This window comes from Aotus nancymaae, unplaced genomic scaffold, assembly GCF_030222135.1.
Source record: "Aotus nancymaae isolate 86718 unplaced genomic scaffold, 86718_ANA_hifiasm-v0.15.2.pri h1tg000062l, whole genome shotgun sequence".
In the NCBI taxonomy this organism is placed as follows: Eukaryota; Metazoa; Chordata; class Mammalia; order Primates; family Aotidae; genus Aotus; species Aotus nancymaae.
The window spans coordinates 38,852,909-38,866,065 of record NW_026988476.1 but is presented as its reverse complement, the minus strand read 5'-3'; the positions used below and the strand labels follow the sequence as shown (position 1 = coordinate 38,866,065).

The 13,157-nt window shown below is 32.9% G+C and overlaps 1 protein-coding gene across 4 annotated transcripts in view; it reads left to right on the top strand.

The window, feature by feature from the left end:
* Positions 1 to 13,157, top strand: part of LOC105709990 (COP9 signalosome complex subunit 2) — a 425,050-nt gene that overhangs the window by 84,889 nt on the left and 327,004 nt on the right. For all 4 annotated transcript variants that reach the window (XM_012442168.2, XM_012442169.2, XM_064365646.1 and 1 more), the window contains one exon: positions 4,526 to 4,663. In XM_012442168.2, coding sequence (XP_012297591.2) covers positions 4,526 to 4,663 — 138 coding nt within the window. The remainder of the gene's footprint in view (positions 1 to 4,525; positions 4,664 to 13,157) is intronic.

Here is a 13,157-nt window from a genome sequence, read left to right as displayed (position 1 = left end):
TTAGAACATTCATAAAGATAAAAGTAAATATTTTGGTGAATGAGCATAAATTGTTTTTTCTTCTCATTTGACTTTGTAGTTAGAGCTGTGTGACTCTATGATCTTAGAAAAATCACATCATTTTTTGATCTGTTTACTTTTTAAAATTGTTCTGATTAAATAAAATGGTTTTTGAGAGTTCTAATATTTTTAATATTGTCAAATATTAATTACTCTTGGAAAATTTCTGTAAATGCTTTTTTTTTTTTTTTTTAAGAAGGTATGGGATACTTGATGCTTTTTGCATTATTCTGGAACAATTTCCATTCCTCTTTTCTTAAGTCTCTTTTGTCTAATTTTCCACCAAAGAAGGAATCATTTTACTTGCAGTTTTTACTTGACAAAAATATTCATGCATTAATTTTGCTTTTATTGTCATTATTTTATCTCAGTCTTTTTAAATGACTGCTTTTTTTAACTTATGGAGCTGAAAGTTTTGTACATGATTTTCATATTTGTTGCTTAGTAATAAAAGCTTTAAGGCTATGAATATACCCCTGAGTAAACCTTTCTCATAATGTTTAACTATAATATTTTCACCACAGGCTTTCTTCTTTATATGATTCTAATTAATCTCTGAAAATATGTCAAATAGCAAATTTTCAAATAGTAGCAGCTGACATTTCATAATTTAATTGAGAGGAATATCAGTGTGCTCCCAAGCCATTCAAAAACCCCAACCAGCTTCCTTAAATATCTCTGTTTATCTATTATATATAGATATTCCCTTAAATATATATATATAATATTATCTATATTATATATAGATATTCCCTAAAATATCTATATAAAAACGCACCAAGAATTTCTTCATAAGTCATTTAATAGACAAAGTAACTCCCTGTTTATCCAGTAACAAACTTATTAATGGATATATTTTTTGGCAGTATTCAACAACAAAGTACAATAATGGCCACAAATTATATTTGCCTTCTTAAGGCAATGAATAAGTACTAAAGTGTAAATGAACAATGAAATATATCATAAACATGTTGAATATATTATCTAAATTGTGCCAGGGTTGCACATTCTCTCAGGCATTTGGCAGAGAGAAACACTGGGACTCTTGTAGGACTCAACCCACAGTCTGAAGACAGGGAAAATGATGGGAGTAATGCAGAATGCTTTTAAAAAACAAAAGCATGAGACATGATCCTTTCTGGAGAATAGCTGATGTACAAATGCAGCATTAGCCGTACCTTCTCATCCAAGCTCCCAAGAACTCTATACATTTTCACAATGAATGAATGATTTTTGTGTTTTTCTATTCAGAAATGAAATTTTGACTTTAAATATTTGTAAGTTGTTATAGAGAATATTCAAATCTTGAAGGATTCTGATAGCGAGAAATATCTTATTTCCCTATGCTTTAAACATTTTATTACTGATTTTTAAATTTTTCTATGAATATTTGTTTTTAACATTATTTTATTGAAATCTAATATACATCTAGTACACTGCACAAATCTGTAGGGTGCACCTTGATACATATTACAGAATATATATAAACATACAGAATACATAATATATTTACACAGACATATAAATTAAATCAACATACACATCAAGGTATAGAACATTTTCTATAGATCTATTTGAGCATCCATCTCAAATGGGAAGAAACTAATCCTTCAGCCTTTTTTGTTTTTGAATCTCAATTCTCTATATTATATTCAAAAAGAAAAAACAGAGAAAAAGCAAAGTAAGAAACAATCAAAGTTTTCGATGCTTGAAAAACTTGAGTTTCTAGTTTGAAAGAGATTATCTAGTGCTTAGGACAATGGATAAAGATTGATATATGCCACAGTAAATTGCTTTGAGTCCTCAGAACCCAGAAAAAAAAAAAAAAGAAAATGCTAAAAGCTTCCAGAGAACAGAAAGATTAAGAAACAGAATTGTATCCTCCTTCTTATCAGCAACTCTGAAAGATGGAAGAGAATAGAACAATGTCTTACAAATTCTAAGGGAGAATTATTTACAGCCTAGGACACCTAGACCCAACCAATTTGTCAAGTAAGTGTAAGGATGAACCAAAGACATTGTTAACTTATATATATCTTTTCTTACCATGTTACTGGAGAAAAAAAATCACCAAAATAAGGAGTAAATTAAGGAAGAGGTTAAGATGACAGTCAAGAAATGGGAGGCTTTGTCAAATAAGGCATGTAAATTGAATCCCCAAAATAATAGCAAAGGGAGCTTCCTAGATAATAACTGCGTGAGCCTAGTGAAAAAAAAGGTTCAGATTTGAGCACATTGGCAGGCTTTGGGAGAGATGTTTCCAAGAATATTAAACTCAAAGAAACCCTAATGCATCTGAATGTATTCAGAAGTAATTTAAACAGTGGTGGGTGGAGTAGTTCTTAGCTAAGTTAATTGTAAGTACATAGAACACAAGAAAATGAAAACATCCAAAGATTATTAACTTCAGAGAAACAAATTTTCTTAAGAAAATAAGTAAAGCAGATTCATTTTTTTAAATCTCAGTTCTCCACATTATTCTTTATATTCAACAAAAGAAAACTGGTTCAGTTGTCAACAAGATTTTACATAGTTATAATGTAAATGTTGATATTCACAAAATGAAAAATATAACAGTTGGTATTATATAAAGAATAGAAAATTAGCTTGTATGTGGTGATAATGGGATAGGATGGTGAAAGATTGTTAAATCTTTATCTTCCCTAGTTGGGAGTCAATAGTTAATGCCTAAAATTAACACATCAAAGTGTAAAAATATAGCCCTTCTTTTGTATGCTATCATTATGGGTCCCAAATAAAGATTGTTGTTTCTGGGAAGCAAGATATGGTCTTGGGGATGTGTGAGGAACTATGAGAGTTTGGAAATTAAACAAACAGCTTGACATATATTTGACTCTTTAAACTATATGTGTGTATACATTTTATAAAATGAAAATTAGAATATATGTAAGTTGCCAATTAATTACAAAGACATTTTAGGTATTTATCTCTTTTATTTTATATGCCATTTGTTTCTAAACCCTGTAGGAAAACAATTTCCTAGGAAATACTCAAATAGATCCTACTAGGGTTTAGTTTTTAAAAATTGGCAATGCAAAAAGGTAAATAACACTTCATTCAGGTGTTGTGCCTCTATATAAAGGTCATTCTTTAAAACAATTCATGTTTTGTGACCAGTTTGAATTAAAACTTGCAAATAATGTTGGAATGTAGTCAGAGATCAACCAGTGGTTAATTGGAAAAAAAAAAAAGTAACAGTGAAATTAACTTATATTAAGTGCTTAGTATGGACCAGGCACAATGCTAAATAATTTCACATCTGCCTTGATGGCAGACAGGGACTAGATTGAAATGAAATTTTTGCCCCTTGTGTCAAGCACAAAGTTTGGTACATAGTAATCTCTCTCTCTCTTTGTATATCAGGACCAAGTAGGGTTCATCTAACACTGGACAGTATTAACATTTTATTTTAATAAATGTATTTTCTTTTCTATATTCTGATATTTTGACATCTGGGACCTTGATACTCTAGAAGGACTGCACTTCCTAGGGTTAGTCAATTCCTAAAGACAACTTGCCTATGAGCATGTTTTTTAAATGCTTTTCAATTTTTAAACAAACCAGTTGAGAGGCCACAACACAACCATTTCCTTTATTGGGCTCTCACACTCTGATTCACTATCCACCTACCCTGATCATCCCAGGACTAGATGATAAAGGATAGCTCTATGCACTAAAGCCTGCTGAAATTATTTAAACTAGTCAATCATAGGCCTTTTTGCCTTGCCTATTCCTTCTTAAGGAAAACACAGTAAAGACTCATGCCCACAGTTCTCCCTTCTTTCTCTGCCTCTTTACTGGCCCCAAGGCTCGCCCTTGTGGGCCCCTGTAGCATGACATCCCCCTACTCTTGGGAACTGTGAGTAATAAAACATCTTAACAAAGGCAATCTACTGATCTGTTGGCCTTACTATACTTCAGCTTTTCTATTAATGTACAATATTTTAAAACATAGGCAATCTATCTAGAAGCACTCAAGTGAATCAAACTGAAGTCTTCTGCTAAATAAGTGATAACTGTATCTAAAAACATTTAGGAAATTATAATTTGATGGCCCAGTCTAGTGAATAATCCTCTCTGAACAATCACCACTGAGCCAATGTTGGCTACATTTATGAGCATGTTAGTTTATAGTCATAATTATGGTTAACATATAATATTAACAATAATATTAGTTCATATTTGTGTAGTACTTTCCCATTTACCAACACTTTAACATATATTTCAAAAGAATTTATATTATTCTCATTTTTATTGCTGAGGATACAGATGTTTAGAGTGGTTAAATGACTTATCTAATTCTATGCAGCTTAAAAGGAACAAAAAAGAAACTTTTTTGTTGTAAGGATGAAGTGTATAATTATGATAAAAAATACTTTGACAAATTAAAAGGTATTTTCAAAATCCAAATTTCTTTGGCTAAATATGCATTTTATATTCACAGGTTTAAAACCTCGAAAAGGCTTTTGGACCCACTGGAAACTGAAAGAACTCTCCACAACCACCATTCATGGTAGCAAAAAAGCACCCGCTAAATCAGTAAAGGAGAGAACTGCAGGCAGTCAAGAATGTATATCAACCAGTAAGTAAAGTTTTTGTGTACTGCAGAATGGAATAGGTAGCAAAATCAAGTATATTAAGTTATTTATTAGTCAGAATTTTCTAATGATTTATTTTTTGGTGAGGGTCTTAAAATAACATTTGACTTATAGATCAGTATTATAGTGATACACACTTAATTCCTTTTTCCATTTGTCTGTTATAAAATAATGATGTTTTTTACTTTTATCCTTTTTGTCTTTATGTATACTACAGATATTCTCACTTTTACTTCTATTGCTAACTGGTAATCAAGTGTTTTCTCAATAGATAAGTTTAAATTTTTTATTTTGTTCATTTAAATTATGTTTTCTTTAGAGTTTCAGTTTTATGTTGTGTTTGTCAAGACTTAACTAAGATTATAAAAATACCTACCTGTATTTTTTAAGTATTTTTAAATTTCCGTATTAATTTAACTCATTTCATTATAAGCAGCATAGTTGTATTCCAATGTGATTGTTTTTTTCCCCCCAAATGACTCATTTATTAAATAGTCCACTTATAGCCTACTTGAAATACCAATTCACTTACATTTTAATATTCTTTTCTGTTCCTTTGAGCCATATGCCAAATTCCTGCACCAGGACCAAAGTCCTCAGTTACTGTACATTAATAAGCTTTGTAAGGCAAGTGTATTTCTCTCCTGTTTATGCTATTTTTTTTAGTACCAAACATAGGTCTAATGCTCAGGCCTCATGTCTGATCAGTTAAATCAGAATCTAGGCTTAGTACTTTTTAAAGTTCCTCAGTGCCTCTGATGATTTCATGTGCATGTACAAACCACTAACGCAGAGGGAAATACCTTTCTAACCTTTATCTTGATATAGGCCAAGGAAGAGGAGGAATTAACCTCCTACCCAACCTACTCTTTGGGAAGTTTTTCTTTAATCTAGAATTATTTAATTAGTTAATTATTATTCTTCAGATCTGTGCACTTTGAATTTAGAGAATTACAGCTTGAACTGTGGTTTTCTGTATTCTTACCCCAGTATATATCAACCAGCATGATTTTTATCTTTTATTAGTTACATGAAATTTTCTTGTTTGCTGTCACCCTCAGTGGTTTACCAAAACTTCATACATATTAGTTATGGGTGTGGGGGGCTCGTTTCTAGGGATTTCTCATAGAAAGAGAAATAGTCTGCTATCTTGAGCCAATTTTGTTTATCTGTTTTTAATTCTCACCCTCACATGTGAATAACTAAATTAATAATTTTTTAGGAACTTTCCATTTTCTTTTCAATTTTAAATAACAGAAAAGTGATAAGAATAGCATAAAGAACTCCCATATATCCTTTACCCACCAATTATTTCTGCATTCCTTGTTCTTCAAATCATTCTCTTTCTTCTTTTTTCACGTAAGCATTTCAAGATTAAATTTCCCTAAGCACTGCTTTAGGTGTGTTGTATTTAGATATGTTGTATTTTGCCACTTAATTTAAATTTTCTAATACTTACTATAATTTCTACTTTGACTCATCAGTAGGTCAATTATTTAGAAAAGTATTGTTTAATTTCCAAAGGTTTGGGACTATTCCAGATACCTTAAAATTACTTTTTCCTAATTTAAAAACTACTGTGGTCTGAGGACATACTTTGTATGAACTTTTGCAATGTATTAATACTGTTTTATGGTCCAGAACGTGGTCTGTCTTAGTGAACCTTCCATGTACACTTGAGAAGAGTGTATATCTGCAGTTAAAAAAAAAAAACTCAATTAGATCAATGTGGTTGATAGTATTATTCAGATCTTCTGGATCAGGAGTCAGCAAACCGTAGCCTGTGGACTAAATCTGGTGTGTAGCATGCTTTTATACATTCTATGAACTTAGAATGGTTTTTACATTTTTTAAAGTTGTTAAAAACAAAAGCATAAAACAAAATAAAGAATATGCCACAGAGACTACATTTGGCCTGAAAATCCTACAATACTGACTAGCCTTTTATAGAAAAATTTTGCTTACCCTAGTTCTATGTCTTTATTGATATTTTATTTAGTAGTTCTATTAATTACTGAGAGGGGCTATTAAAACATCTATAATTTTAGAATTATCTATTTCTTCTTTTAATGTTATTGATTTTTGCTTTATGCATTTTTAAATTATTGAGCAAATACACTTTTATTGTTTTTTCCTTTAATCATTATAAAATGTTCCTTTATAACCATGATAATTCTCCTTTTTTGAGTTCTATTTTGTCTGATCTTAATATAGACACTCAGATTTCTTATACTTATGGTTTACATGGCATCTTTGCTCATCATTTTACGTATAACTAGTTCATGTTTTTATAAAGTATACTTTCTATAAACAACCTGTAGCTGAGTCTTGTTTTTTAATTCAGGCTGACAATCTCTTCACTTTAATTTGGAGTGTTACTTCATTTATGTTTCATGTAATTATTGATATGGTTAGTCTTATTTCTACTAGTTCCTATTTGTTTTGAGATTTATCCCATCTGTTTTTTGTTTTTCAGTTCTCCTTTTCTGTCTTCTTTTGGTTAATTGAATATTTTTATCATTCTATTTTAATTCCTCTATTGGCTATTTACCTATACCACTTTTGTATTTTTTTTAGGCTTTTTTAATGCTTACAAAATGCATTCTTAAATTATCAAAATACTATCTAAGTTAATATTGTTCTACTTCACTTAAAATGTAGGACCTTGGAGCAGTATAGTTACATATACACCCGCCTTGTCTTTTGTGCTGTTGTCAAATATTATATCTACATAAGTGATAGGCTCCTATTATATAGTGTCATGACTTTTATTTCAAATAATTACATGTTTTTTTCAGCTTTTTTGAGATCTAATTGGTGTACCATAAGCTGCATATATTTAAAGTGTAAAATTTGATGAGTTTGGACATATGTATTAATCTGTAAAACCATTATAACATGAGCTAAAAAAGCAATCTATCACTCCTAAAAGTTCCTTATGCTTTTTTTTTTTGTAATTCCTTCTTACCACCAGTCCCCAGGCAATCATTTATGTGATTTTTGTCATTATAGGTTAGTTTGCAATTTTCTAGAATTTTACATAAATAAAATTATATAGAGTGCATGCTATTTTTTTACTAACATTTTTTACTCCACATAATTATTTTGGGATTCATTCATGTTGCTACATGTATTAATATTCCTTTGTATTGCTGAATAGTAGTCCTCCATAGTAGGAATGTAATAGGATTTGTTTATCCATTCATCTCTTGGTAGATACTTGTATTGTTTTCAGTATTTGGATATTATAAATAAAGCTGCTATGAACATTTATGTACAAGTATATGTTTTGACATAGGATTTTATTTCTCTTTGATGAAAATCTCATAGTGGAATGACTGAGCAGCACAGATATGTAATACATGAGGTCATTTTTGCATTGCTATAAATATATATGTGAACCTGGGTAATGAGAAAAAAAAAAGAGGCTTAATTGGCTCATGGTTCTATAGGTTTTACAAGAAGCATGGTGCTGCTATTTGCTCAGCTTCTAAGGAGGCCTCAGGAAGCTTACAATCATGGCAGAAGGCAAAGAGGGAGCAGGCGCATCACATGGTGAAAGTAGAAGCAAGTGAGAGAAAGTGGTAGGGGAGGTGCCACACACTTTTAAACAACCAGATTTTGTGTTAACTCGGAGTGAGAGCTTACTAATCATTAAGGGAATGGCCTGAGTCATTCATGAGCGGTCTGCCTTTATGATCCAACTGCCTCTCACCAGGCCCCACCTCCAACACTGGGGATTACATTTTGCAACATGAGATTTGGGCAGGGACAAATATCCAAACTATATCATTCACCCCTGATCCCTCCCAAATCTTATCCTTCTCACATTGCAAAATACAATCATGCCTTCCCAACAGTCCCCCAGAATCTTAACTCGTTCCAGCATTAGCTCAAAAGTGCAAAGTCTCATCTAAAACAAGGCAAGTCTTTTCCACCTATGAGCCTATAAGGTCAAAAACAATTTATCCTTTTTTCTTTTTTTTTTTTATTATGCTCTAAGTTCTGGAGTACACACGCAGATCATGCAGGATTGTTACATAGGTATTCACATACCATAGTGGTTTTCTTACTTCCAAAATATAATAGGAGTATTGCCATTCCAAAAGGGAGAAATCAGCCAAAAGAGGGAACTGAAGGCCCAGTGCAAGTTCAAAACCTGGCAGAGCAGTCATTAAATGTTAAAGTTCCAAAATAACCTCCTTTGACTTTATGTCCCACATCTAGGGCACACTGGAGCAAAGTGTGGGTGCCAAAGGCCTTGGGCACCTTCACCCTGTGACTTTGTGGAGTTGTACCCCCACTGCTGCTCTCACAGTTTATTGAGTACCTGTGACTTTTTCAGGTGCAGGGTGTAAGCTGCCAGTAGATCTACCATTCTTGGGTCTGGAAGGCAGTGGCCCTCTTCTCACAACTCCATTAGGCAATGCCCCAGTGTGGCCTCTGTGTGGGGGCTCCTACCCTACATTTTCCCTCTTTACTGCCCTAATAAAGGTTATCTATGAGGGCTCTGCCCTGCAATGGGCATCTGCCTGGACAACCAGGCTTTTTCATACATTATGAAATCTAAGAAGAGGCTGCAAAGCATTCTTCACTCTTGCATTCTGTGCACCTGCAGGCTTAACACCATGAGGAAGCTGCCAAATCTCATGGCTTGCATTATCTAAAGTGGCAGCTCAAGCTATACCTGGGCCTTTTAAAGCCCCAGCTAGAAATGAAGCAGCTGAGATGTGGGGCCGAAGACTGTGCAAGGCAGCAGGTCCCTGAGCCTGACCCATAAAACCATTTAGTCTTCCTAGGCCTCAGACCTGTAACTAGAGGGCCTCTGTCTTAGATTTCTGGGATGCCTTCAAGGACTTTTTCTGTTGTCTTGGCTATTAGCACTTGGGTCACTTTTTGTTATGCAAATTTCTCTAGCAAGTGATTGCTACAAAGCCTACTTGAATTCTTCTGCCAAAAAAAGCCTTTTCTTTCTGTGCCACATGGCTAGGCTGCAGCTTTTCTAAACTTTTGTGCTATGCTTCCTATTTAAATACAAGTTCCACATTTATTATTTTTTTGCTTCTGCGTCTGAGTGTAGGCTGTTACAAGCAGCCAGGGTTACATCTTGAATACCTTGTTCCCTAGAAATTTCTTCCATCAGATACCCTAAATTATTGCTCTAAACTTCAAGCTTCCACAGATCCCTATGGTAGGGAAACAATGCAGCCAAGTTCTTTGCTAAGGCACAACACAGGTGACCTTTGCTCCAGTTCCCAATAAGTTTATTATTTTCATCTGAGACCTCATCAGGCTGGACTTCACTGGCAATATCACTATCGGCATTTTCACCACAACATTTAACTAGTTTCCAAGAAGTTCCAAACTTTCCCTCATCTTCCTGTCTTTTTCTGAGCCCTCCAAACTCTTCCTACCTCTGCCCATTATGCAGTTCCAAATCTGCTTCCTCATTTTCAGGTGTCTTTACAGCAATGCCCTACTCCTGGTACCGACTTTCTGTATTAGTTCATTCTTGTATTGCTATAAAGGAATACCTGAGACCAGGTAATTTACAACAAAAATAGGTTTAATTGCCTCACGGTTCTGCATGCTTTACAGGAAGCATGGTGCTGTCATCTGTTCAGCTTCTAGAGAGGTCTCAGGAAGCTTACAATCATGGCAGAAGGTGAAGGGAAAACAGGCATGTCACATGGCAAAAGCAGGATCAGGCAAGAAGTGGGCAGAGGTGCCACACACTTTTAAACAACCAGATCTCATGTGAACTCAGAGCAATAACCCACTTATCACCAAGGGAATGGCCCAAGCCATTCTTGAGGGATCTGCCCCCATGATCTAACTACCTCCCACCAAACCTCACATCCAACACTGGGGTTGCTATTTCAACATGAGATTTGGTTGGGGATAGATATCCAAACTATATCATGTATGTATGACATTTTAAGAAATTGCCAATTTCTTATCCAAAATTTTACATTTCTACCAGTATACAAGTTATAGTTACTCTACTTCCTTACTAACACTTGATATGGTCTTCTTAATTTTAGCTATTCTTGTGAGTTATATACTGCTATTTAGTTAGGTTTTATTTTAATTTCTCTAATGACCAAACATGATGAGCTTCTTTTCATGTGCTTATTTGCCATCCATGTATCTTCTTTGCTGAAGTATCTGTTCAAATATATTGGCCATTTTTATTTGAGTTGTTTGTCTTCTTATTGAGTTGTAAGAGTTTCTTTATATATTTTATGTTTATTTAGTTAGTATAGTTTTTAAAAACAGGGTCTTACACTGTCACCCAGGCTGGAGTACAGTGGCATGATCATAACTCACTGCAGCCTAGAAAAAAAGTTCTTTATGTATTTTAGAAACAGATTCTTTTTCAGGTATATATTTTAGAAATATTTTCTCTCAATATGTGACTTGCCCTTTTATTTCTTAATAACATCTTTTAATGAACAAATGGTTATAATTAGGAGAAACCCATTTATTGATTTTTTTTCTAATACAGTTTGTGCTTTTGGCATTCTATTTAATAATTTTTGTAAACCCAGTTTCAATAACATTATATTCTATATTTTCTTCTAGAAATTTTATAGTATATAGCTTTATAGTTGTAGCTCTTACTTTTAGGTCTCTAATTTATTTTCAGTAATTTTTCTTAATTTTATGTGCAAACATCAAAAGTAACTTCTTTGCATATTGCTTCAGCACTATATGTTGAAAATATTATCCTCTCCTCATTGAATTACCTTGGAAATCAATTGACCATACATTTTGGTCTATGTCTATTCTCTGTATTCTGTTCCACTGATGACAATACCCAGCTACCTTTAAAACTGTAGTTTTATAGCATATCTCGAAGTCAAGTACTATTAGTCCTCTAACTTTGCACTTATTTTACACAATTATTTTAGTTATTCTGGATTCTTTTTATTTCCATATTCATTTGGAAAACTGCTGGTCAGTTTCTAAAATATATACTCAGGCAATTTTATTTTAAATACATTGACTGTATTGACCGATTTGAGGAGAATTGATATCTTAACAAATTGAGTTTTGTAGTTCACAAACATAGAATATGCCTATGTTTATATAATATTTCTTTAATTTATCTCAGTAATGTTTTCTAGTTTTTACTGTACAGACATATCTTTTTCTGATTATACATGGCATTTTAAATTTTTAATTTTGATTATTCATGCTACTATATAGGAAAAAAACTTTTATTTTGCATTTTTATTGGGTGCATGTATATTTAGAATATTTCAGTCTTTTTGTTGTGTTGAATACTTTATCATTATGCAGTGCCCTTCTTTGTCCTTCTTGATTATTGTTGTTTTAAAGTCTCTTTTGTCTGATATAAGAATAGCAACCCTTGCTCTTTTGGTTTTCCATTTGGCTGATAGATCCTTTTCCATCCCTTTACTTTGAGTCTGTGGGTGTCATTCCATGTGAGATGGGTCTCTTGAAGATAGCAGACTATTGGGTCTTGCTTCTTTTTTCAGCTTGGCACTCTATGCCTTTTAAATGGAAAGCTTGATAAGTATATTATGTAATTTATTTATCCCTAAATATTGAAATATACTTTTTATATCTGATGCTAAAACATGACAAGATTTTTTTGTTTCTAGATGAGATGATCTAAGTTGTGGGAGCAAAGACCAAGTAATAGTGGCTGTTTCTTCTCATGTATTATTCAGAATTTAATTTAATAATTCATGTTCAACCTGGGAAAATCTTCAGTTTGAAATATGTACTTGATAAAGTGTGTTAACTTAATAGAGCTAAGGCTCTGTTAAGAGCCTTACTCTCATAAATGAATAATCTTTTTATGTGACAAGTGACTTTTATTATCATCTTTCTTTTATAAGTGACAAAACCAAAATATAAGTTGATTAAGTAATTTTCCCAAGACCACATAAGTGATCAGTGCTAGAAAGTGAATTGAAATTGAGGAAATCTTGGCCAGAGAGTCTGAACTCTTAACCACTTCATACACTGCCTATCAGCCATTTGAGTTTACCAGATTGTATTTATATTGAGGCTTAAAATTATCATCGTAGAATAAGAGTTGTAACTTACGATAGTTACCATAGCCTTAATTTTTCATTTATGGTAAATGTGAATGAGTTTTTATGTCTTTTCCTGGATTAAATTTTAATAGATGAGGGTCAATGAAGAAAGATGCTAGTAGAAAGGCCAGAAAGGTAGCAGAAGGCTGGATAAAAATTTACTTGTTTTCCAGTTTTGTGAATGAATTTCTCTAGAGATAGCAAACAATGGTTAGGGGAATTGGAAAATTCACACTTCGGGGCCAAAGTGGTGCATAGGCACAATGGCAGCAATGGACCAGAATTTCTAAACCTCTAAAAGAAACGCAGCCTCCATTGGGAATTACATGTCTACCACACACTACCGTTTTTGATGGTGGAATTAAAAGAGAAGTTGTACCATTTCAAAAAGACAGAGATCACTACA